The sequence below is a fragment of the Macrotis lagotis genome, chromosome X, assembly GCF_037893015.1.
Source record: "Macrotis lagotis isolate mMagLag1 chromosome X, bilby.v1.9.chrom.fasta, whole genome shotgun sequence".
NCBI lineage: Eukaryota > Metazoa > Chordata > Mammalia > Peramelemorphia > Peramelidae > Macrotis > Macrotis lagotis.
Genome location: NC_133666.1, coordinates 670,311,416 through 670,334,829, shown reverse-complemented (window position 1 = coordinate 670,334,829; position 23,414 = coordinate 670,311,416). Strand labels below are relative to the sequence as shown.

At 46.2% G+C, this 23,414-nt stretch overlaps 1 protein-coding gene across 4 annotated transcripts in view; it reads right to left on the bottom strand.

The window, feature by feature from the left end:
- The window catches only part of KDM2B (lysine demethylase 2B), a 128,843-nt gene that overhangs the window by 25,245 nt on the left and 80,184 nt on the right, over positions 1–23,414 (bottom strand). For all 4 annotated transcript variants that reach the window (XM_074205581.1, XM_074205582.1, XM_074205584.1 and 1 more), the window contains one exon: positions 21,300–21,386. In XM_074205581.1, coding sequence (XP_074061682.1) covers positions 21,300–21,386 — 87 coding nt within the window. The remainder of the gene's footprint in view (positions 1–21,299; positions 21,387–23,414) is intronic.

The following is a 23,414-nucleotide window of genomic DNA, read 5'->3' as shown; positions in this document are numbered from 1 at the left end:
CAGGGCGCCCCGGCTTTGTTTTCGCGGCGCTGCGCCCGGGCGGCCCGCTCCCCTCCCCCACGCCTCCGGCCCGGAGCGGGGAAGGCCGACCGGTGCGGGCCGGGCCGGGCCGGGCCCCGCCGCCGCCCGGCGTCGCCCCCTTCTCGGGGAGCCCCCCCCCGGCCCGGGCCCCTTCCAGGGGGAGAAAAGTCCGGGCAGGACGGCGGCGGCCCCGCCCCCCGGCGGCCCGAGGCCCGGCCCGGCCAACTTGTGACAGACGGGGCCGGAGCGGGGCTGACAGGGCGCGAGCGCGGCCCGGCCCGGCCCGGCGGCGGCCCCGCTCCATGTGCTCCGGGCCGCGGCAAGTTCCCGGCGGCGGCGCCCGGGCTCACATTGTCTCCCGGCCGCGCCGGCGCCCCGCGCACGCCCCCTCCCCGCCCCGGGCGCCCCGGGCCCGGCCCCGCCGCTCAAAGTTAGTTGGGCTGCGGGGGCCGCGGGCCGGGCCGGCCCTGCCCCCCGCGCCCCGGGGCCGACCTGCTCGTGCTCCGGCTCCTCGTAGTCGTCCTCCTCGGCGCTCACGGACATGGCCATGGCTCATGGCGGGCCCCGGCGGGGGCGCCCGGGCATGGCGGGAGGAGCCGCCGCCGCCGCACCGCGGGAGGGAGCCCGGGCCGCGGCCGCCGCGCTCGGGCTCCGGCTCCTCGCGCACCCGCCCTCCCGCTCCTCGCCTCGCGCACTCACACACACACTCGCGGGCGGGGGCGGGGGCCGGGCAGGGGCTCATGCATATGCATGAGCGAGCCGGGAAGGGGCCGGCCCCGCCCCCGCCCCGCCCCACCCCCCGCCCCCGGGCAGCCAATGGCGGGGCCGCGGCGGGTTCGGATCCACACAAAGGGAGCGCGGCCCGCGGGGACACGGGCCGCCCGGGGCCCCGCCTCCCCTCCCCCTGCCGGCGCGGGGCGCGGGGCGCACATGCGGGGCGGCCGCGGCGCCCGGGACTGCTCTCTGGGCCCGGGGTGGGGTCTTTTGTGTGGCGGCCGGGCCGCGGCCCCGCCCCGCCCCCGCCCCGGGCCCCGGGCGGCCGGGCCCCCGCGCCCAGGCCCACACAAAGGAGGCCCCGGGGCGCCCCGGGAGTCCAGGCTCGGCCCCTCCCCCTCCCGTCAGGGCGGGGCCCCGGCGGCCCGGGAGGGGCCGGGGGGCCCGGGCCGGCTTCTCCCCACCCTGCTCCCCTCTTAGATTACGAGGTCAGGCTGAGCCCATCTCAGGGGTGAGCGAGGGTCCCCTGGGCCGAGGGCAGATCCCAGGGGTCCGGGGGGGGAGCCGCCCCGGGCAGCCGTCCTCTACGGTCCTCTCCGAGACGCCACCATCCAACTCAACCCAAGCCCCAGGGTGGGCGCCCCGGGCTGGGCGATGGGCGACTGGGGTCACAAGCACACAATGAACCCGGTGGCAGAGTGAGAAGAGACGTCGATGAGAGCTCACAACCAAATTCTGTGGAACTGCTAACACTCAAGCCTCACCGGGGGGTTCAATGAGAAAAGCATGGGGAAGGTGGGGCGCAAAGGGGGCAGAATTCTATGTGCCCTGTTGGCCGCTCAGACTAGCAGTTCTACTTAACTGTTTTGTTTCTTCCTTTGTTATAAAGACTGGTTCACTGGGCTAGGAGATGGGGGGGAAAGAGAGTATTTGAAAATGACTGTGAAGTAAAACAAGAAATGTTAAGAATGATTTCCCCCTAATCTGTTCATACCACAATCCACTTAACCTCAAAGGACCTTATTTTCCTCACCTGGAGAAAGAAGGGATAGGACAAAATAAGCTAAGGTGGTGAGCTCCCTTCCAGCTTGGGCGTTCTGCGTGCTCAGGTCCTGTCCAGTTGGAAATGAATAACCCACTCCAAATCAACCCGCTCCTAAAACACTCCCCAGGAGTAAGTGGGAGTTCCCAACATTCGGCATTTCCCTCTTTGCTCCTCCGTTCCATGGTTCCACTTGTTAGGTACAAAAAGAGAGGCAGATATGAAATCTCCATCTTATTTTCTGATCAGCAAGCCCAGAAGAATTATTCAAAACCGACAGGGGGAAGGGCAAGGAAACTATTACTATGGATAAAGAGAACAATGAGAAAAAGATTTGTCCATTAATAATAACTCATTTCCTGAGCAGTTTGAAGCCTACAAATAGTTTTCCTCTACAACAACCTCATGAGGTAGGCAGTACATGTGTATTATCTCCTTTTAACTTCAAAGTAAGGAGGTAAAGTGACTTGCCCCAAGGACTCATAAGGTAGTCAAGGGGCAGACCAGAATTTGAAACCAAGTCTTCTCACAGCCTGTATTTGTGTGCTGCATCCTTAAACGGGGAGAGAGCCAGTGTGTTTAGACTTGCTTTTGAAGTCCGTGTACTTTCTATTACTTTCATTCATTTATTCATTCAACAAATATTTATGAATGAATTTAACGGAATCTCAACAGCCTGGGGCCAAGTCAGACATGGTCCAAGAAACAATTGATTGGCAAAATACAAGACGGGAATTCCAGTGTCAGTTCTGTGGTGTGGCAAGTCTACTGGACCATCTCAAAGGTCCCATCCAGACCTTGAGATACTACTACTCATCCTCTTGTCACCAATAAATTCAACTTTTCCCCCCTGCTGACTCTCGGTTGTATTAGGGTGTTAACTACTAATAAGGAACTTTTTTGGCCTGGATTTGTGATTTCCTTGGCCCAGGGAACTCCTAGTGTTCAGCAATTTACAGGCTTTCAGACCTGCCTTGGCAAGGGACTGAGAAGTAATTAAGTGACTGACTTGCCCAGAGTGACATGCAGCCAGTTTGTAAAAGAGGAGGACTTGAATCCATTTTACAGATAAGAAAACTGGAGTTTGGCCCTCTTCCACATCTCCACATTATTTCTCCAAAAATAATCCCAAGAGGGGGCAGCGAGGTGGCCCAGTGGATAGAGCACCAGCCCTGGTGTCAGGAGTACCTGGGTTCAAATCCGGTCTCAGACACTTAATAATGACCTAGCTGTGTGGCCCTGGGCAAGCCACTTAACCCCATTGCCTTGCAAAAAAACAAAAACAAAACAAAAATAATCCCAAGAACTCTAAAAGTTGAATTCATAAGGATGCTGTAGGGTAACAAAGTATAATTTACATACATTCTCTCATGGGATTTTTCTAACAGCTATAGAGAAAACACCACTGGGGATGTGATCCCCGTTTTACAGATGATGAGACTGAGATCCAGAGAGTATAAGTAACTGGACTCTTCATTATCACACCGCTAATGACTGTCTGAGGTGGGATTCCAACCTGTCTCCTATCTATCAATCATACCCCCACTCCCCATTGTTCTTCTCCCCTCTTCTTTGCCTTAACCTGCTCGACAAAGTCCACATGGGTGTGGACAAGAGAAATGAGCAACAAGGCCCTCTATCTTCAATATACTTCATACTCCGCCGATGGAGAATGGAGTTAGGAAAGGAAGGAAGAAGGAAAGATACTGGATTACGAATAGGAAGTTCCGTTTTATGAGGAGTCTACTAGACTCTCTAAGATATGGTCAGGAGCGTTTTATTGTGAAATAATAATTATGCATATTATGTGTCTACTGTCTCCCCAATAAGGAGTAAATAGATGATTCCGGCCTTCAAGGCCCTCTATAATCTAGTTCTCTTCCACTCCCTACACAGGAGAGAGAGAGAGAGAGAGAGAGAGAGAGAGAAAGCAGCAGGGAGTGACAGTGTGAGTGTGAGTGTGTATGTGTTCAAATTTAATCTCAGATACTTACTAGCTGTAAAGCAAGTCCCTTAATTTTTGTTTACCTCAGTTTCTTCATCTGTTAAATGGGTATAAAACAGCACTTGTCCCATAGGGTTATGATGAGGAGAAACAAATGAGATGATATACCTAAAGCAGTTGGCATATAGTGGGCACTTAATAAAAGCTTTTTTCCCCCTCAAGATTATTTTATTATATAACTTCTCACCTTTTACTACTGGATGATTTTTCTACAAGAAGTCCCTCCTCTCCATGAAATAACCAAATCTCAGAGTTGAAATGAGCAGCAGAGACCACCTCATCACCTCCAAAGAGAAAACATCTATAATATCCCCAATGAGTGGCTTGGCTTGAAGACCTCCACCCCTGAGGGACAGTTCACCCTACTTGAGGAGAGTTTTAACTCTCCAACCACAGTCCTTTGCTCATAGGTCTGCTAAGCTTGAAATGAGCCCCTCTCCCCTTTAGATGCCCACACATCACTTTCTCAATCTCTTTGGTAAAGTGCCTGGTTAAAGGCAAGTGGCCACCTCCTCCTTGAAGCCCTCCCTCCCTTCCCCCAAGCGTGTGTGTGTGTGTGGGGGGGGGGGCAGCTACAAACTTCTTCCAGTCCACATCAACTACAGAGTTGGAAGTTCACCCATTACACAGGTGGCTGTCTAGCATATAATATGTTTTACAAGACAATTGCATTTAGGCAAAAGGGACTTCAAAAGTCACTGAGTTCAAATGCCTTATTTGACAGATGAGGAAACTGAGACCCACCCAAGTGAAACAAGCTGTCCAAGTTATCACAGGGAGTCTGAGGTATGGATGACCTGAATTGAGGTGTTTCAAGTCCAGGTCTGGGACCATCCTATGCCAAGCCAGGGGGACTGTCTTGGACATTCTCTTATCTCCATGCCAGATTTCATTGCTATAAAGAAAAAGGAAAATCCCTAGAACTCCCTGGAACAATGAGAAGTAAAGGGACTTGCCCGTGGTCACACAGCCAGCATATGTCAGAGATGAGCCTCGAACCCAGATCATCCTGACTCTTCAATTCACTAAGTCAAGAGGTCTGGCTAAGTAATGGCTCTTGTCCTGACTGTTTCTGTTGGGTAAGTACTACAGTCAGCATTGGGGATCTGGGAATCAAAACAACCTGAATTCAAAAACTAGATAAGTCATTTCCAGGTTCTACAACCACCTCCAATATCTCTAGGTATCCTCAATGGCCTATAGAAGGTACTAGAAATCTTCTTTGAAAGCCAGAATACTTGAAATGGTCCCTTGCCTGATGTAAATGATTTCTGCTTAGTAAGCAATAAAAGAATGCCGATTTTATTTATTTTCCTATTTGTCTGTGTTTTTTTATTAGCTTAAAAAATGGAGGCTAGTTAATGGGTGGGAGAAGGAGCGAGAGGGAGGTTGATGCTAGAGAAAAAGATATTTATTAGAAAGTTTGTAGAGAATGTCACCAAGGTGGGTTGTTTGTATCCCATCAGAACTGGTGGAGAACCAAGGCACAGAGGTCAATTGAGAAATTACAGAGTGGGTAAGAGTGGGCCTGACAGAGAAAAAGCTACAGATTTTTCTTAAGGAAATTATTAACATGGGGCAACTAGATGGTCCACTGGATGGAGCATGGATCCTGGAGTCAGGAGGACCTGAGTTCAAATCCAGTCTCAGAAACTGGATCCTTACTAGCTGTGTGATCTTAGGCAAGTCATTTAACCCCATTGCCTCACAAAAATCAGAAAGAAAAAAAAAAGGAAATTATTACTATTCTTTCCTCTTTTCCTCCTGGGGAGGAAAGGGGAGGCCTTCAGCAGAGCTCAGAGAGAGCAGTTATCCTGGAAGTTTCTAAAAAAGGATCATGATTACTCTTAAAGAGACAGTTCCCCAAGAGCTGGGCTCAAGGGGACCAACATCATCATTTTCCAGAAACAGGAGTCCAGAGAAGGGAGGTAAGTCACTCACATAGCAAGTTAACACCAGAAGCAGAGCCCAATTGTGAATGCAAGCCTTCCGACATCAAAGCCAGGGTTCTTTCCATTACTCCAAACTGCATTCTCTAAAGGGAAATGACCCATGTATGTATGCAGAAGCACATGGACATGCTGACATAATCCTTCACTACGTAAATTAGCTCCCTAGGAGGATGACTCTCTGACCTAGATTGGCAAACAGAGCCCTCCATGAGCAGGCTGCAGCCTTCTTTGCTGTCTTCACAGCCTAGAACATGGCTAGAACAAACTCCCCACTCCCACTCCCATCCCTCAACCTCTTAAAATCCAGAGATTCTTCAAGCTCTTTCCCTCCCCTCCTCTTACAGGAGGGGTTTCCTGGATCCTCCCCAACTCCTGGTCCTCTGCCCAAAGAGGCCTTCATCTGCCACATCCGCCATTAGAATAAAAGCTTGTTGAGGGCAGGGCCTGTTTCACTTCTGACTTTGTTCCTCCAAGGCCTGGAACCCAGTAGGCAATAAGTGTTTACTGATTAATTCTAGGATAGCCCCCCAATTACTTCCCTTTTGAATCACTTGAAATCCATTTTATTAAGTAGCCCCATGGGCCAAATGGGCAGCAGGTCTGAAGTCAGAAAGACCTGAGTTCAAATGTGTAAATAGGACCTTGGGTAAGTCATTTCACCCTATGTGCCTCAGTTTCCCCCATAAAATGACCTAGAGAAGGAAATGGTATTTTTGCCAAGAAAACCCCCAAATGGGGGCATGGAGAGTCAGACAACAACAAAAATGCAGGAGCTGTGCCAGATGGTTCCCCTTAATCCTATGATCCTATTAGATTTAGCCTAGGCTAGCCCAACAATTTTTTTGAATTAATGGGAAAGACAAGACTACCGCTTCTTCTTCTTCTTCTTCTTCTGCAGAGGCAGCGCCAGAAGACTCAGGTCCAAATCCCACCTCAGAAGTACTATCTATGTGACCTTGGAAAAGTCACAACTTCTCTGGCACTTAGTTTTCCTCATTAGAAAAATGAAGAGGGTTAGATTCAATTAAATGAAATAGCTGTCCTAGAAGGTGCTTTCCCTTTGAAAACTCCATAAGTCTGTGACTTCTTGGGTGGCGAGGACCCTAACAGGTCTCAATCTAGGTCTCTGATACTGTGGGCTCTCTAAAAACTGAGGAGTTTGGTCCCTAGAATAAGACTAAGAGGGACTGGATTGTCTTAGTTCACCACAGTAGAACTAGTTTTGAATCTCCAACATCTATACTACTTACCTGAGGGAAAGATAATATCTTGGAGACTGGTCACCTGGTCTGGGGAGCTATCCTGGACGATTTTCCATTCTATTAAAAAATAGGCCCAGTTGGAAGAGGGGGAGGGGGCAAAAGTGGATAGAGAACCAGCCCTGGAGTCAGAAGGAACCAAGTCCAAATCCTACCCAGACACTTATTATGTGTGACCCTGGGCAAGTCACTTAACCCTGTTTCATTTAACCTTTTTAAAAATTGCTGTTAACTAAAAACCACCACAACAAAAAATATGAAAAATTATTTTAACTTGTAGTTGGGGGGAAATGCACATAACTTTAAATGGCTATTTTAAAAGCACTCTTTTCCCCTCCCAGACTGAATTTTTTTTAAGTAGATAAAAATGGTCATTTTTTTTGCCTCATTTCTTACTTAGCCTTAATCTTTGAATGGCTCTTCTATTCTCAGTCAAACAGAGCAGCTAAATGTCACAGTGGATACAGAACCTTCCCTGAAGTCAGGAGAATCTGAGTTCAGCCTCAGACATTTGACTCTTATGAGCTGTGTGACCTTGAGAAAGTCACTTAAACCAGATGCCTAAAATTCAGGGGCCATTTCCAGTTATCCTGATTCCTATCTAGCCATTGAACTCAGAGGAGAAAGTGAGGCTGGTGAGCACCCCTTCCCTCAAATCCAATTCGCTTACATGTCATGGCATCACCTCCCAGATGTCTGGGTAATCTCTGGGGGCCACTTCCCATCATCCTGATGCACAATCTGGCCACTGAACTTAGGTGGCTCTAAAGGAAAAAGTGAGGCTGGTGACTTTGCACAGTCCTCCCTCCCTCAAATCCAGTTCACTTGCAAATCATAGCCTCACCTCCATGAAGTCATGGTCCTCTAAGAGAACCAAAGAGAAACAGCAACCACACTAAAAAGATTAAATGTGAAATAAGAACTGACATGTATATGAGATCTTCTTTAATGCTGCTCCCCTCAAGTCTGGGAGGCAAGCACTATTTTTATTCCTATTTTACAGATGAGGAAACTGAGGCAGAAAGTGGTGAAGCTCTCACCTAGAGTCAAAGGGCTAGGATGTACATTACATGTTTTCTACCCATTCAATCACCAGACTACCCTTATAAGAAAGGCAATAAAGATAAGATGAGAGACAGGGGTAGAGAGGGGGGGGAGAGAGGGAGAGAGAGAGAGAGAGACAGAGACAGAGACAGAGACAGAGACAGAGACAGAGAGAGAGAGAGAGAAGGTAGGGTCTAGGAGGAGGGAACATTTAGTATCCCTTTGCTGTAAGCAACCTGGGGGGAGGTGGGAAAGCTCTTCCAAGGAGCCAGCACTGACTTGCCTAGGGGCCTTACCCTACCAGGGTCCAGGTCCAGACAGGAGTGGGGAAGGGAGGGAAGAGGGAGGGGACCTGGCATTCCTGAGCTGCCCCTTCCAGCCCCTCTCATGCATGCCAAAGAGGTGTAGCTACTGAAAATACTCAAATGTAGGAACCAGCCAGAATGCCCTTGAATAGCTCCCTAAATAACCCAAAACAATCCAACAAGCACTTATTTAGCACCTTCTGGATGAAAGGGGCTGAGAAGACAAGGCCAGAAATAAAAACAGGTCCTGCCCTCAAGGGGCTTCCATTCTAACAGGGACACAGCCTTCATCTAGGCCAATGCACCAGGGGAGTCCTACATTATTCAGTCATTAAGTACCTGCTGTGTGCTAAGCTTCAAAGTTACAAAAAGAGGCAAAAGCCAGGTCCTCTTCCATACAAACTCTATCCAGGAAAAACAGGAAGTGGTGAAAAGAGGGAAGATCTCTGGAGCCTACTAACCTAAGATCCCTCTCTGCCTCAATTCCTCATCTGTAAAATGGGAATAACCACAGTACACAGTACACATCTTCACAGAGTTGTCTCAAGGATCAAATGAGTTAATATTCATCAAGTGCTGGGGCAGCTATTTAGTACAGAAATGTTTTGCAAGATTTCATACATATAATTGATATATTGCTTCACATCTCAGTGGATGGGAAAGGGGTTGGGAGAGAGAGAATATGGATCTGATATTTTTTTTAAGTGAAAAATAAATAATTTTTTTTATGAACTGTGAAAAAAGCAGGGGAAAAACACAAGCTTTACAGACGAGGATCCTTGAGGCTCAGAGAGAAAGACAGTAAACTTGACCAGGGTCACACAGTTAAGTGTTTGAAGAAAGTGGGAGAGACCAGGGTCCTCCTTCAAACTACTTTCTCTACTACTAAAAAAAAATTACTTTCTTAAAAGAGACCAGAATCTCAGAGAAAGTATCAAGAGAGGGTTCTTTCCATCAGCCTCTTTTCCCACCTCTAGGCATTCCACACTGGCCACCTTCAGAGGTGATGTCTGCTATGGATGAGGGAAGGAGAGACTGGTCTACCTAAAGGCCCCATAATGACCTGGGGCAGAACAGGACAGAGTGAAAAGCTGTAGATGGGCTCAACAAGGTCAAGGTCAATTTTTGGTCATCCAATCCAACGCCTTCACTTTTCTGAGAAGGAAACAGGTCCACAGAGGCCTAGTCACTTACCTGTGCTCACACTGTCAATAAACATTTATTAATCGCCTACTGTGGCTTCTCTGAGCCAACTATTGGGCTAAGCACTAGGGAAGCCCTCAAGAGCAGAGACAACACGAAAATAACTATGTTCAAATGAGATATGTATGGGATGACTTGGAGAACATTTAGAGAAGGAAAGGGCAGCTAGGTGGCATAGTGGACAGAGCACTAGTCTTGGAGTCAGGGGGACCTGAGTTCAAATCCAGCCTTAGACACTTAATAATTACCTAACTATATGATCTTGGGCAAGTCACTTAACCCCCATTGCCTTGCAAAAACCAATAAAAGAACAAAAAAGAGAAGGAAAGTACTACCATAAAGGGAATGGACTACTTAAAACTTTTTGAAGTATACACATATATTGCTAGGGGAATAGAAATGAGGAGGGAGAGCCCTCTGGGGAGAGGGACTTAGTAGCAGGCCCTCTTCCCAGTTTCCCTGAACTATTATCATCAGTCTCCTCTTTCTCCCAGGCTAGTCCCTCTGACACACAGCAGCCAGAGCTCAATTGCCATGATCGTTTCCTGAACTTTCCATCTCTTCCTATCATTTCTAGAATTAAATACATAGACTCTCCGGCTTGCATCTTCATGACCTGGTCCTTTCCTATCTTTCTAGGTTTAGCCATGACTCCCCTCTGTATACTCTACAGCCTATGTCCTTTATTGCCCATCTCTATGACTCTGTCCACGCTATGCCTCCTGCCTGTAGTGCCCTTCCCCCCCTCTCCAGGGTCCCCCTTAACCCCATCCCCACTCATCCCCACCTCTTAGAACATCTGGCTTCTTTTCAAGACTGCTCAAATGCTTCCTTTGACGAGAGGTTCTTTCCAGTCCCTGTAGCTGCTGGGGTCTTCTTCTGCATTAATCTAGTAGATCCCCACTTGTACACATTAACATCCTCATTAGAATGTAAGCTCCTAGAGGGCAGGGACTGGGTAATGACCTGGTGGATAGAGCCCCCGTCTTCAAATCTAACCTCAGTCACTTACTAGCTGTTTAACTCTGGGCAAGTCTCTTCACCCTCACCTATAGATGAGCTTCCTCATCTATAAAACGAGCTAGAGAAGGAAATAGCAAACTAACCCAGTATCGCTGCCATGAAAACCCCAAGTGGGGGCACGAAGAGTCAGACACGACTGAACAACTACTGCAGTTTCTTTGCCCAGTAAAGAATGAGAAGTCTCAATGCCTACTTGCTGAGTGCATGATTAAACATCAGTGACATTAGCTGCAGATACTTTCTTGGGAATTCTTCTCCCATTTCCTCTCCCTATCATCTAGGATCAACCCAGCAGTCAAACATTAATAGGTCACCCCTCCCCCAGCACTCTCTTTCTCACTTTTTCTGTCTCTCTTCCTCTTCTCATCTTTCTTCTCTTTCTTCCTCTGTTTTCTCTAATTCTCCCCTTTAACCCCTTCCTCTTCTCTCTCTCTCTCTCTCTCTCTCTCTCACACACACACACACACACACACACACACACACACACACTCCTAACTCAAAAATCTCAGAAGAAAATGAAGAGGAATCTCCCAGCAGAGGCCATGGATAACCTGGGGCCTCCTCATATCTGGCAGTGGGCAGGTAGGCTGACATTCAACACTTTCCTTCAGTTTTATTTTGCTTTCACTTTCTAAGTTTTACCATGTGGTGGCTGATAGGAGGAGAGTTCAGTTTCCTTTAAAAACCTACTTCCTATCTGAGGTTCCCACTTACAACACTCCCTCCTCATACCCCAAGTTAATAGTGAATAAAAAAGTGAACAAGAGTACCTTCCTTTCCACCCAAGCCAAAGCTCCCCCTGTCCTGGGCCCTGGTTTGGGGGGATGGAATCTCCAAACTCAACACTCAAGAAATCTAATCAACCTCCAGTCACCCACAATTGGCACCTGTGACTCCTCATGAGTCTCCATAATCAGGTCACTCCCTTCATCAGGAAACTCCAGTGGCTCCCACTTGCCTCTAGAATTTAACAAATGCCTCTGCTTGGCTTTTAGAACCTTCTAACACTTGCCTAGGCCTTACTCTCTCTTATCAGTGACACCAAACCAGCCTTTTTTGCTGTTTTTCAAACAAGATACTGAACTTCCCATCATCAGACCTTTGCAGAGGATGTAAACCCAAGCATTCCCCTCCTTACTCAAACTTTCAGAAATCTTGAGTCTCCTCCAAAATTCAGTCCAAATACTGCCTCCTACCGGAGGTCTGACTTCTGGGCTGCAAGTGCCTGCTCCCAAATTACCTTTTTTGTGTTTTTTTGTATCTATCTTGTACACACCTATATTGGTTGTGTGGCCATCTTCTTCCTCCCAGATAGAATATAAGGTTCATTATATGGGGCAGCTAGGTACACAGAATCAGGAGGACCTGAGTTCAAATACAGCCTCAGATGTTTAACATTTACTGGCTGTATGCCCCTGAGCAAGTCACTGAAAATCAATTGCCTCAAGGAAAAAAAATTCATTTTTGTCTTTGTTTCCCCAGGGCTTGGCATGACATTAGACAATTAATGAAAACTTGCTGATTGCTTGACTGAGCTAAACCTGGGCCAAACTTTCCAGTTTGGTTTTTCCAAACCATATACAAACAGGATGGAGAGAGCTGAACCTAGGAATAGGACAATCCAGATCCACGGGATCAGGGATTTAAAACTGGAAGGAATGCACAGGTCATCCAGTCCGACTTCCTTATTTTGCAAATGAGTAAACTGAGGTCCAGGGAGGGGAAGTGATTTGCCCAAGGTCCCACAAAGTTACTTCTTGTTCAGGCATCTCCTCCCTCCATCCCTGATCCCAAGTTACTGGCAACATCTCCTTCTTAAAGTAATATTGTTTGTTTCCTCTTGTGCATCTTCTGTATCCCCATCCCCAGGAAAATAATGGCTAGCTTTTGACATATACAGTTTTAAAGTTTGCAAAGTGTACAACAGCCCCAAGTTACAGATGAGGTGAGAGGCTGGGAAAAGTTAAATATCAAATATATAGTCTATGTAGGGATATATGTTTATCTGTATATAGATGCACATATATGTATGAGAGAGAGAGAGAGAGAGAGTCAGTCACATAATCTATTCAGTGTCTCAACCAGGATTCGAACTGAGGTCTTCCTGACTCCAACTCTAGTGCTCTACTGGCTTGAATTCCTGGAAATTAGGAATTGTTTTTCTTTCGTTACTGCTGTAGCCCTAGTAATATAGTGGTATTATTCAGCCTTTTTCAGTGGTATCCAAATCTTCATGACCCCATTTGGCAGAGATATTGGAATGGTTTGCCATTTCTTTCTCCAGTTCATTTTACAGATGAAGAAACTGAGACAAACAGGGTATGCTGACTTGCCCAGAGTCCCACAGCTTGGAAGGGTTTGAGGCTGGATTTGAACTCAAAGGAGTCTTCCTGATTCACCTAGCTGTCAGGTATACAGTAGGGAATTACTAAATGCTTGTGAGTAAGCTCCCTTAGGGCAGGAGTTGTCTCTTTGGTTTCTGTATCCCCTGGCCTAAGAACAATGTAGGAACTTTTAATAAATATTCACAGTAACATGAAAACCTGGATGGGACCTTAATGACCATCTAATCTCAAACTGCCTCATTGGAGAAACAGAGCTCAAGTGATTTGCCCAAGATCATGTGGGCAGTAAGTGGAAGTCAGAACTCAAACCCAGGTTTGGACCTATTGCTTTTTTTTTTTTATGTCTTTTGCTTTCTCCATGTCACCAAAGGACACCACTTCCAAACCCAGGAGTGTAAGCCCCATCTGACTTCTCAAAGGTTGGGTGCTAGATATGATCAGAAGGGACATCGACCTAGATCTCAATAGATGGGCAGGCTTGTGGGGAGCATCCTCTCCCCTCTGCAGGCTGCCAAAGCCCCAAGCATTCTAGCCTGGTGGAGGAAGAGGAGGGGGAGAGGGGCCCTAACAACTTATTACAAATGTGATCAGATGTTTCCTTTTAAAGTGAAAAGAGATAAGATGGCATTTGAAGAGGTCGCCAAAGTCCGAAGGATAAGCTATTGTTCCGTAAATAAAATCCTGATAATGGAGAGCCTGTCAGTGACAGCGCTTTGCCCCATTTTCTAATTATTTCATCAAAGGCAGGAGTCTACAATATCTCAATTGCTTCCAAAGAATCTGTCTCTGCCATGATGAAGACAGGCAACAGAGTAGGTTATCAGAGTCAGAGAGGGGTTCTTCCTCTGAGGCATGCTCTAATGAAAGGGTTTTACAGCTGACCACTGCCCAAGGAAGTAAGCTCTAAAGTGAGGCAGCAGGTCGGGATAAAAGATGAGAATCGGGAGCTCTGAGAAGTAAAGGGAGTGGGGGAGAGGAAGGGGAGGGAGTCTGGGAATCCTGCCAAGGAGAAACAAAAGGCAGAAGTCCTTGAATGCAACGGGTAAAGATGAGGGTAGTGTAGTAGAAAGATTCCATTCTTATTAACAAAAGGTAGTGTGGTTTATTGGGTAGAGCTCTATGATAGGGGTTCCAGTTGATCTCAACTGGTGGAGTGACTCTGGGAAAAGTTAGGCACCATCATTTCAAGGGAGTATTTTATTTATAAGCACCAATTCAGTGCTAAGATGGAGACAAGATCTTCCCAGTCCAATGGATTGGCATTGCCTTAGGAATGATGGCTTCCCCTTCCTTAGAGGGCTTCAAGCAGAATGGATGACTGCTTCTTGGGGATGTTATGATGGGGAGATTTCTCTGTGCTAGACCAGATGACCAGGAAGGTCCCCTCCAATTCTCCTGGAGAGATAAGGAAAAGCATCCTGGAAGCCTTGAAGGCAAGGACTCTAGGAGATGATGGTGAGGAGGGATGGAAGGCCCTTCAAAGGGCCAAAAGGTCCACACTGGCAGATGAGGTAGCTAGCAAACTGACAGCTAGCAGCACAGTCTGACTGGGAGTGATATAAAACAAGGCCAAAAAGATGAGTGAAAGGCAGATTGTAGAAGAGCCCCCCCCCCCAAAGCCAGGATTTAGAGGCAGTGGGGAGTCCTCAACAGTTTTTAAGAAGGAACTGTCTTATCCCATTCTATTCTATTTCTGCCAGTGCCTTTCACACCTTAATCACTCTTGTTTGGTAGTCTCAGTTATGTATGATTCTTCATGACTTCATTTAGGGGGTTTCCTGGCAAAGACACTATAGCAATTTGTCATTTCCTTCCCCAGCTCATTTGACAGATGGGGAAACCGAGGCAAGCAGGGAAAAGTGACCTGCCTATGGTCACACAACTAGGATATGTCCAAGGCCAGATGTGAACTCACAGAAGTGAGTTTTCCTGACTCTAGCCCTGGCACTCTATCCATTGAGCCCCCCCCAGCTGCCCACAATAAGAAAGGGAGGGAGAGAGGAAAGAAGGAAGGAAGTGAGAGGAGTATGATGTAGCTTCTTAAACAATCTGGACTCAGGCTAGACCAATATTTATAATGCCCCCACTCCTTCTTTATAGATCTCACCATATCACCCCATGTGAAAAGAGATGCCCTTGGCCATGGAATAATACCTTTACAATTAATTCTAAGGGCTGTGTTCTAATGGTTCCACCATAATGAAATTGTGATAATGAGTCACACATAGAGAGTGTTTTAAAATGTACAGACTGCTCTTCTTGAGACTCTGATCTCTCTGGGTCCCTTTAAACTCTGAATCTACAGTGATCCCCTAATGGTACCTGGATAGGGGGAGTCACACCTCAGAGAGACAGGAAAGCGAAGCTCAGATAAGTCAATACACTCACCCAAGGTTGTCCACAGAACTTAAGCAGCAAAGCTAAGACTTGACCCTGGATTATTTGTTCCAAATACAGTGGTTTTGTTTTGGAAGACATATCTCCCCTTGCCATGATCTAATAAGGAAGACATCTAATAGCTTTTCTATTTTTTTTTGGAGGCAATCAAGGTTAAGTGACTTGCCCAGGGTCACACAATTAGCAAGTGAATGAGGTCACAATTGAACTCAGGTCCTCCTGATTCCAGGGCTGATGCTCTATCCACTGAGCCACCTAGTTGCCTCAGAGTCATCTACTAGGATGTTTTATTCCTGCTATAGAGAGATTTTTGTTGCAATTTGTTTTGTTTTGTTTTGTTTTTATGTTTTTGCAAGGCAAACAGGGTTAAGTGGCTTGCCCAAGGCCACACAGCTAGGTAATTATTAAGTGTCTGAGACCGAATTTGAACCCAGGTACTCCTGACTCCAGGGCTGGTGCTTTATCCACTACACCACCTAGCTGCCCATCATTGCAATTTGTTTTTAAAATCACCAGTACTTACTTTAAGCTCAAATCTCTGCAAGCCCTTGCATTGTTGGCTTTCAGTCTGCCATTTGAAAAACTCTTCCCTCTCAGGATTGCACACTTCTTTTGAGCCCTCTCCTTCCCCTTCTTATACCCCCCACTCCCCATCCTTACTGCCACTTGCCTCTTTCTTTTCTCCACTCTCTTTAGTTCCTCTTTCCCTCCTGGCTTCCTCCCCAAATTCCTGCCTCCTCCTTGCCTTGTGGAAGCCTTTCCACCCTTTTCTTGAACACGTCTTGTGTCTCCCGGTCGCTCTCTGCCTGGAATTCCCCCACTTTGCTCTGGCCTTCAGTTCCTTGAGGTGCTCCTGTTCCCATGGGCTCTCTCCCATGACAGGACAGAAATGCTCTCTGTTCGTCCTCAGAGTCTACTTCCTCTCCTCCTCCCCCATCCACTGTCCCAACTGCCTCAGAACCCTGGGGGAGCCACTGTCCAGCCCAACTGTCCCAGGCCAGGGTTTCTTGCTCCCTCACAGGGGTACTGGAATTCCAAGAAGGTTATCAAGGTTAATAATAGCAACAGCCCATGTTTCTAGGCCACTTTGGAAAAGGGAATTTAAAAACCACATCATTCCAATAGCAAATGAAGGAAGTTTAAACATATGGATGGGAGAAAAGACTTGGGAGAGAGGTAATAATTCAGATCATTAAATATCAATGAAGCTCTCATATGGAAGAGCCCCACATAGAATGGTCCTACTTGACCCTGGAGGGCAGAACTGGAACCACAGATTTCCAATTGAACTTGTGATAATATAAGTGCTGGCGATAACATAGGAAAAATCTAGCTTCAAATTCCATGTCAGACCCTTGCTGGCTGTTTGATCCTGGACAAGTCAAACTCTTGAGCCTCAGTTTCATTAGCTGTAAAATGGACATAGGGTCAACCGCAGAACATGGAACCTGGGGATGTTGGGAAGATCAGGTGACATAACCTTTTATAAAGCCCTTTCCGAATGTGAAACATATTATTATTATTATTATTGCTACTGTTATTATAACTTCTAATGCTACTCTTACTTATTACTATTACTATTATTATTATCCATGTTACAATTACCATTACTACAACTACTACAATTAAAACTATAACATCACTACTACTACTACTACCACCATCAGTACTACTACTACTATTACTACTACCACCACCACCATCACTACTCCCACTACAACTACTACTATTTCCAGTATTATCACTACTATCACTATCACCTACTTCCTCTACCATCACTACTACTAGGATTTCTATAAGGCTTTCAGTTTTGCAAAGTTTTCTACTTTTACAGTGTCCCAAAGGATTTGATGTGATTTTAAACTTTTTAAAGCAGATGGCTGCACTAAGATTTTTGGGACACTGAATTATCTGGTAGAAAAGATACTGCCTTGGAGGGGCAATGAGAGTTTCCTTAGCAGGGCAGGGGTTCCTTAATGAGGGAAATCACAAGTTGGTCTATTCCTAGCCCCTATCCCTTTTACTAATTACTATTAGTGGAACCACTAAGGGAGGAGCCAGACATCACCAGGTCCAGCCAACTGCCCTCAGTAAACAAGATCAGTCGCCAGAGCCTTCCCCTTTTTCAACAAAGAGAGGAAATCAGGACCTGGGAGGAGGGAGCTCCTGTCCTACTGGGTTCCGCCCCTAACAATCTACAGCATCCCTCCTCAGCAGGGATTTCCACTCACTCCTGGGATTTTTAAATAAATAAAGACTATAAAAATGTCAAAAGCAGAATTCCACTCTCTAGGGAGCTGCACACTGAGAAAGCTCCCACCTGCCTGGGGAGATGGATTTCCCTCCTCTGGGAGTTGCCAACAGCAATGGAATCCCAGGTTTGACACCAAACCACAGGTCTATGAAGAGATCCTTCTTCTCAATGTTACAAAAGCTCTTCCCCAGAACAACTTTCTGAAGAAGGCAACAATGAGAGCCAACATGAACACATCACTATATAATCTGCAGAGTCTATCCGCAAAGGACAGAGTGGATAGAACATCAGACTTGGGTCAAACCTTACCTCAAACACTCCCTAGCTATGTGATCCTGGGTAAATCACTTTACCTCTGTTTGCATTCATCTCCTTTTCTTTAAATGGGGATAATAATCCTAACCTTCCTCCTTAGGTGGTTGTGAGAATTCACTGAGATGACACATGAAAAGAGTTATGTAAACAAAAGCTATTATTATTGTGACAGCTATCAACACCATTTGGGTCTCACAATATTCATTTTATAGCCAAAAAGCTGTGTCAGATTTGTCCAAAGTCACAAGGTAGTGACTACATGCAAGATTTGAATCAGGGGTCTCTCTAACTCCAAATTCTATTTAGCCTTTTCTATTGTACCATGATGCCTCTCAGAAGGGAAATGACTTACCCGGGTCACAGAGCGAGTTAAGCCCTGAAAGCAAAATTCTGACTAGCCGTGGCTTCTTAAATCCCCACATTCCCACCATTTGAGATGAACAGAGGAGGAAATCAGGATTCAGAAGTTAGAGTATGAAGGTTATTTAGTCTCTAAAGGCTCAGTTTCCTCATTCACACAAGGAAGAATTTAGACTAGATAGCCTTGTGGGTCCCTTCATATGTACAAATGAATACATTGCTATTTTAGGTCATAAGTTCATCAGTGATGAGGGAAGTGGGTCAATAAACATTTATTAGGCACCTAGATTCTTGAGGAGATCATAATCAAATAGAGAAGACAATATTCAAACAACCATGTACAAACAAGATAGAAATAGGATAAACAGGAAATAATCAGCAGAGGAAAAGAAAATGAAAAAAGGCTTCCTGCCTCTCAGGTGGGATTTCAGCTGGGGCTTGAAGGAAGCTGCAGGTTGGGGACAGGACAAGCCAGGGTGGACCCAAATATGTCCCAAAGGAATCACACACACACAAGACATCCCAACTGGACCCATCTCTGCACCCCAAGCTGGAGGTCCTTGTCCCAACCTCTTCCAGTCTCATTTTTTCAGAAAAATTACCAATAATGAGAATTCAGAAATCACATATTTTTGCCTCAAGAGAGAATATTGTACAGAATTCATTCAATAGTCTCTTTTTCAAAGGCAAGTCAGTCTTCCCTCTCTTCTTCTAACTCAGTTCCCTCCATAAATACAGGAGTATCTTTTCCATCTAGAGATTAGATGGGGCCAGTTAGTTCAGCAGGATGGGGGAGGGAGCTAATGAGCCAGAGGTCATGTGTTCAATTCTCTGAGGGACCCCATCAGTTTAGCTCTGTTCTAAGGTTGCAGACAGCACCCCCCAACTGACCCTGCCAGCTAGACATAAAAAAGAAATGAGGCCAGGGGAGGACAGTCCAGCCAGACACAAATCCACCACCACTTCCGGGGAAATAGTAATTCATGATAAAGACGGGATGATGATGATTAGGCAGCATCTTTGCTAGAGACAAAGCATTTAGCAGGACCTCCTGGACATTAATTGCTTCCAGAAACAGGCTGCGCTCTCCTCCCAGAAAGGTGTCAGATCAAAGTATTTTTTTAAAACTAATCATCATTGAGCACTAATCACTTATTACTTACAGAGAGCAGTAACTAGATCTGTGCAAGTGGAAGGGGGTGAGGAAGGGAGGAGGGATCATGACATCCTTCCCAGGTAGCCTTGATCTTTCATCCGGCCCATTTCCTCAAAGCCTTAAAAAGCTAAAACAGTCACTTCTTTAATGAGCTGATACCTTAATGACCTTCACCTCTCAACCTTAGGCGGAAGAACATAAAAATATCAACAAGGCTTCCTCCCCCACTCCCTTTTCTTACTCCTCCTCCCAGTAAGGCTTACTAATCTCAGAAGTCATCCAGTCTAACTGGTCATTTTACATATGGGGAAATTGAGTCCCCAAAAGAAAAAGTGATTTGCCCAAGGTCACACACAGAATTTGTGGACTTTGAGTCATTCCTAAGGTACAGACCCTTCCAGGCAGAGACAGGAACCAGTCTTGCACTGACTGGCTTTAATATAACTGATTTCAGTGGAAATCTCCAAGATAATGTATTCTTTCCTCCTCTCCTATTTCTTCCCCCTTTGCCCAGTCCCCATAGTCATCCCATGGTCTCCAGGATCTTTATGTAAAAAGGCAGTTTTGCAAAAGTACTGGAAAGATCAGCCAGCTCCAAGACAAAGGAAAGAGCTGTGTTTCTAGTCCCTGGCAGGATGAGGCTAGCATACAGACTGAGCCCCTCATATAGGTCCTCCCATCAATCCTGAGATGAGAACAGATGGAGATGAGCCATCTTTTGGATGGTTTGGGGTATATTCTCTTAGAAGTACATAGTCTATAGATCCTTAGAGCTGCCATCAAGTTATTCCCCAGCTGATGGAGAGTTTAAGGTAGTGTGGGTGGTCAGTGTGGTACATCGTTCTTCAGAGCAGCCTTGGGAAACCTGGCTGCAAGAGCCCTCTGTAAGCTGAGACTCACACAAAGGCAAAGGGCATTTCACCACCACCACCCCACACCCAATTCCATTACTTAGAAATCTAAAGGCTTAGGGAGTCAGAGACAGAAGAAATCTACTCTACAGTCCTATTTTCTTCAACGGGGGAGGGGGGTTTCTCATCTAAAAGTAACCAAGGATACTTGAAAAAAAGCCATTGAAAAAGAAGAATAGAAAAATTCACTGCTGAGACTGAGAAGAATTAACACAGAAATAATAAAACACACTGTGATGGGCTTAAAACAATCCCAGGATGAAGGGGCTACCTGGGACACCAGAGATAGAAACCAGAGTCAGCCTTGCCAGGATTGTGTGCTCAAATCAACAAGCGAACAAAAAATCGAAAGCAAACAAAAACCAACCAAAACCAGGAATCTGACCAGCACGGAGTGAGCCTGTCAAGCCAACCATGTCATTCTCCTGAGCACATAGTGGGTCTGTTCTTGATCATACACGTTAGCATTTCATGGGTAAAGCACATTAAAATACAACCTACCAACAAGTGATGGAGAGATGCACGGTGGCGGCGAGTGAACCAGGCTGCAGCTTATTAGCAACTTCAAGGTAAAAGACATCCCCAAGTACATGTACAATCGGCAAAGGAGGTAGGCGGCCAAGGAGGAAGAGTGGAGCATAAGAGATGGATGCCCCAAATGCTGCATTGCTAGGCACAAATCAATAAAAGAGACGTAGGAAGTGGTCCGCAGCAACAGGCACAACTTCTAAGGAAGGGCATGGAAACGTCGCCTGCACCCCTGCACCGGCAGCAGAACTCCCCTCCCATTCCCCACGCCCCATAGAGGAGTCCCCAAGGATACCAAAGTCAACACTTAGCATCTTTAAGCTGTTGAAAGGAAAGCTACCAATAAAACATGGAAAGAGAATATTCCATCCACCCACCCACCTTGACAAAGGGGTCCAAAAGAAGAGGATACCCAAGGTCAGCGAGGTTCCCTGAAGCCCCAGGGGAACTCTGGTAACTGCTCACCTTTGCTGTCTTCTTGGGCCATGTGACCACAGGCACACCAGTGATTGCCAGGCTTTGATCATCATCAGCATGCTCCTTCAGGACATTCTGTGGTCAGAGAAAAGACCTGGGTTAGGGTCAAGGTTGGGAGAAGAATGGGAGCAGTAGCTCCTAGTGGCACTTTTGCCCTCACTGGTCAAACCTAGGGGATGCATCTGAGATCACAAGTGCCTCCTCTTCTGCTCCTAGGTCTTCTCCCAGGAGAAGAAAGAAGGCCAGATTCTGAAGGTCAGTCATGAAACAAAGGTATGACAGCAGAAAGGATACTGGTTAGACAGGCCAAACAAAACCCTCAGTCAAATCACCAGCCATGACCTGGGTGAGTTACTAACCCATTGGGGATCAGCCTCTTCATTCATAAGATGGGGGACTGGGGGGGAGGAGAAGAGCCAAGATAGGAGGGGAGAAGCCAGGGATTTCCCTGAGCTCTCCAAGCTCCCCTCAATAAAATGAGGGATTTGGACTAATGATCTCAAAGGTCCCTCCCAGGCAGAGACCACCCGTGAGCATAGAGTCCCAGAGGATACAAGTTCCATTTCTGTCTTTCTATCCAAAGTACCCATATAGACTTAGGAGAGAAGTGACAAGAGCTACCAATCAGCCAACCAAGAGGCATTACTCAAACTCTGAAAAATTGCCAGGCAGGTACAGTGCCAAGGGCTAGGAATACAAAAGCAGAAACCATTAGTCCCTGCCTCCAAGAAGCTGGCCATTCCATCAGGAGGCAACATATACATATAATAGTATAGACAGTCAATCAATCAACACTTATTAAGTACCTACTGTATGCCAGAAACAATGCTAACCCTTGAGTTAAATGCAAAACACCCCACAAGGTCCTTCTTTTTTCTTACACATACCAGTAGATGTCATCTGTCAACTAGCACTTATTAAGCACCTACTGCATGCTAGACACTATGCTAAGCACTGAGTTAAATGCAAAATAAACACAAGGTCATTTTTTTACACATAGCAGGATACCTACTAAATCAGTCAACTATTGTTTATTAAACACCTATTGTATGCCAGACACTGCATTGAGTTATGTTATTTTTGTGGGGGGACGTACTCATAGTTGGTACTAGAGTACATAAGAGCCTCGGACCTGGAATCAAGAAGAATTGAATTGTACCCTACCTATGATACTACCTATGTGACCTAAGAAAATTCTAGCACCTGTCTGACTCAGTTTCCTCCACTGTAAAATGGGGATAATAATCACACTTTCCTCCCAAGGTACATGTGAGGTTCAAATGAGATACTTTTTGTAAACTGCTTAGCATAACACCTAGCACATAGAAGGTATTTAATTAATGCTTGCTTTTTGCATTCATATTTACAAAAAAGGATAAGTGGATCACACTAGTCTTTAATTGCAATAGACCCTGAAACTCACCTATCCTAAGATCAGCTTTTTTTCAAACCCTAGATCATAAACATCACTAAAACTGGAAGACTTAGGAAACTTGGTGCTAGGGTTCACTAAGACATGTTCCCCACTAAGGGAAGCAAACATGTCATCCCCAATCCCTCGAAAGTAGGTAGAATATTTCTTAATACACTTGGACAGCACAATCTGGGTCTCTGGCAATGAATATTCATTTTAGTTTAAGACAGCAAATTCTGATGGAAAAAACAGATACTTTCTTTTTAAACACAGAAAAATGGGGCAAGGCCTAATGGAAAAAGTTCTGACACTGGAGGGCCAAACTCAAGAGTCCCCAGGGGCAGCTAGGTGGCACAGTGGATAGGTGGCCCTGGAGTCGGGAATACCTGGGTTCAAATCCGGTCTCAGACACTTAATAATTACCTAGCTGTGTGGCCTTGGGCAAGCCACTTAACCCCGTTGCCTTCCAAAAACCTTAAAAAAAAAAAAGAGTCCCCAGGAATCTGTGAGGAAAAGAGGAGATAACCTGTAAGGTGTTTCCTAACCTGAAGGAATAGTCATACCAAGGACTAGGAGTAGCCACAGTTGTTATTGTGGTGGTCTCTAGCCCTTGTTGCTTTTGTTACCCCCCTAATTCTTAATATTGTTGCAATTATTACCAACTCTAATCCTTATTATTATTGCTGTTG